Source organism: Haliotis cracherodii, unplaced genomic scaffold, assembly GCF_022045235.1.
Source record: "Haliotis cracherodii isolate W230 unplaced genomic scaffold, xgHalCrac1.p SCAF_12, whole genome shotgun sequence".
NCBI lineage: Eukaryota > Metazoa > Mollusca > Gastropoda > Lepetellida > Haliotidae > Haliotis > Haliotis cracherodii.
The window spans coordinates 18,147,150-18,148,372 of NW_027266267.1; the positions used below are offsets into that span (position 1 = coordinate 18,147,150).

A 1,223-nucleotide genomic window follows, 5' to 3' on the forward strand; every position below is an offset into this window, starting at 1 on the left:
GCGTGTCAGCTCAAAGTGTTCTTGGAAAAGAATGTGGTCTGAGTTCCTGGACATTCATCACTTTAAACAGCAGAAGCTTACAGAACATGGATCACCGTACATATGAACAACATGCAGTTCCTGACAGCTAAAAGATGCAACTGTACACTATGAGTTGCGGCTCCCTCGACCATAGGTCCACAGAAGTCACCAACTCGTTTAAAATTACCCGTCTCTTTACATTATTGAGAAATGTATCTGAAGTAGCCCAGGTTATCAAAACGTTGTCATTCTGCGGTCATTGGCCGTTTTCGATGACTTCTTTTCTCTGACAATGTTGAACATCTCCTCAAACACCTGTTCTAGATCGCCCGGTTGACCATCGGAAGCCTCCTTGTAGTTCAGCCCCCATTCGATAGTGACGAGGCAGTCTGCGGTCTCCGGGCCCATGATGCGCGGAGCGGATGTGGCGCGGTTGTAGCCAACAACTAGCAATGGCACGTCCTCTCCCTTCAACTCAATAATACGTTCTCTGAACGCTGATATGATCTGGAAACATTCTTCATCGTCCATGTAGAAGACTAGGATGAAAGCGTCACTCATGCTCACGGAGATTCGGCTAAAGCCAGCTGCTAGGCCCTGAAGTCTGCTCATACTGAGGGTGTCCAGTGATGCTGACTTCCTCTGGATTTGTGTCTCAAAGGTCTGCTTGAGCGTCTGGGTTATATCTCTTGGGCCACATGCTAGAAGACGACAGCCCCGTGGATCAGAACGATCCCTTGCCCCAGTCAGAGGCATGGAGAAGGAGCGAATAACGTTGATGAATCTAGTCGCCATCTCTAGTAATTGCTGACACCTTTGGTTGAAGGAAGTCCTTGCGAAGTTCCTAATCTTCTCCAATGAAGAGTTATAACGTTGTTGACTGCAATTGTTTTGTCTCCTTCAACAGTTGCGACTGATGGTCGTCTAAGGTCTGCTTGAATGACTGCCGAGCTGGGAGTATTTATTCAAACAGTGACTCACATAGATTGACGCATACTCCAGTTTATAACAGTTTCTCTTCAGAGATGACACGCCTCATGCAAATATTTCTATTTCTGTCACAAAGCAGGGTGCCTTAGATGAACTACGAGATGAGATCAATTTGAATAATGTGAATGTATATAATTAACAGTTAAGTCTTTTCTTTACAAGAATTATGATGATCCGTTTCTGTTAGTTTGGGCATGGCATACGACACACGG

The 1,223-nt window shown here is 45.5% G+C and overlaps 1 protein-coding gene across 1 annotated transcript; it reads right to left on the minus strand.

The window, feature by feature from the left end:
* Positions 1-255: 255 nt before the first annotated feature.
* Positions 256-816, minus strand: LOC139457135 (ras-related protein Ral-B-like). The gene has a single exon (XM_071238564.1). The coding sequence runs from the start codon at positions 814-816 to the stop codon at positions 256-258; it is 561 nt and encodes a 186-aa protein (XP_071094665.1).
* Between the last annotated feature and the right edge of the window lie 407 nt (positions 817-1,223).

Bases quoted from the DNA above. Each gene is read 5' to 3' on its own strand.
- LOC139457135 (XM_071238564.1), bottom strand. From the start codon at position 816: ATGGCGACTAGATTCATCAACGTTATTCGCTCCTTCTCCATGCCTCTG.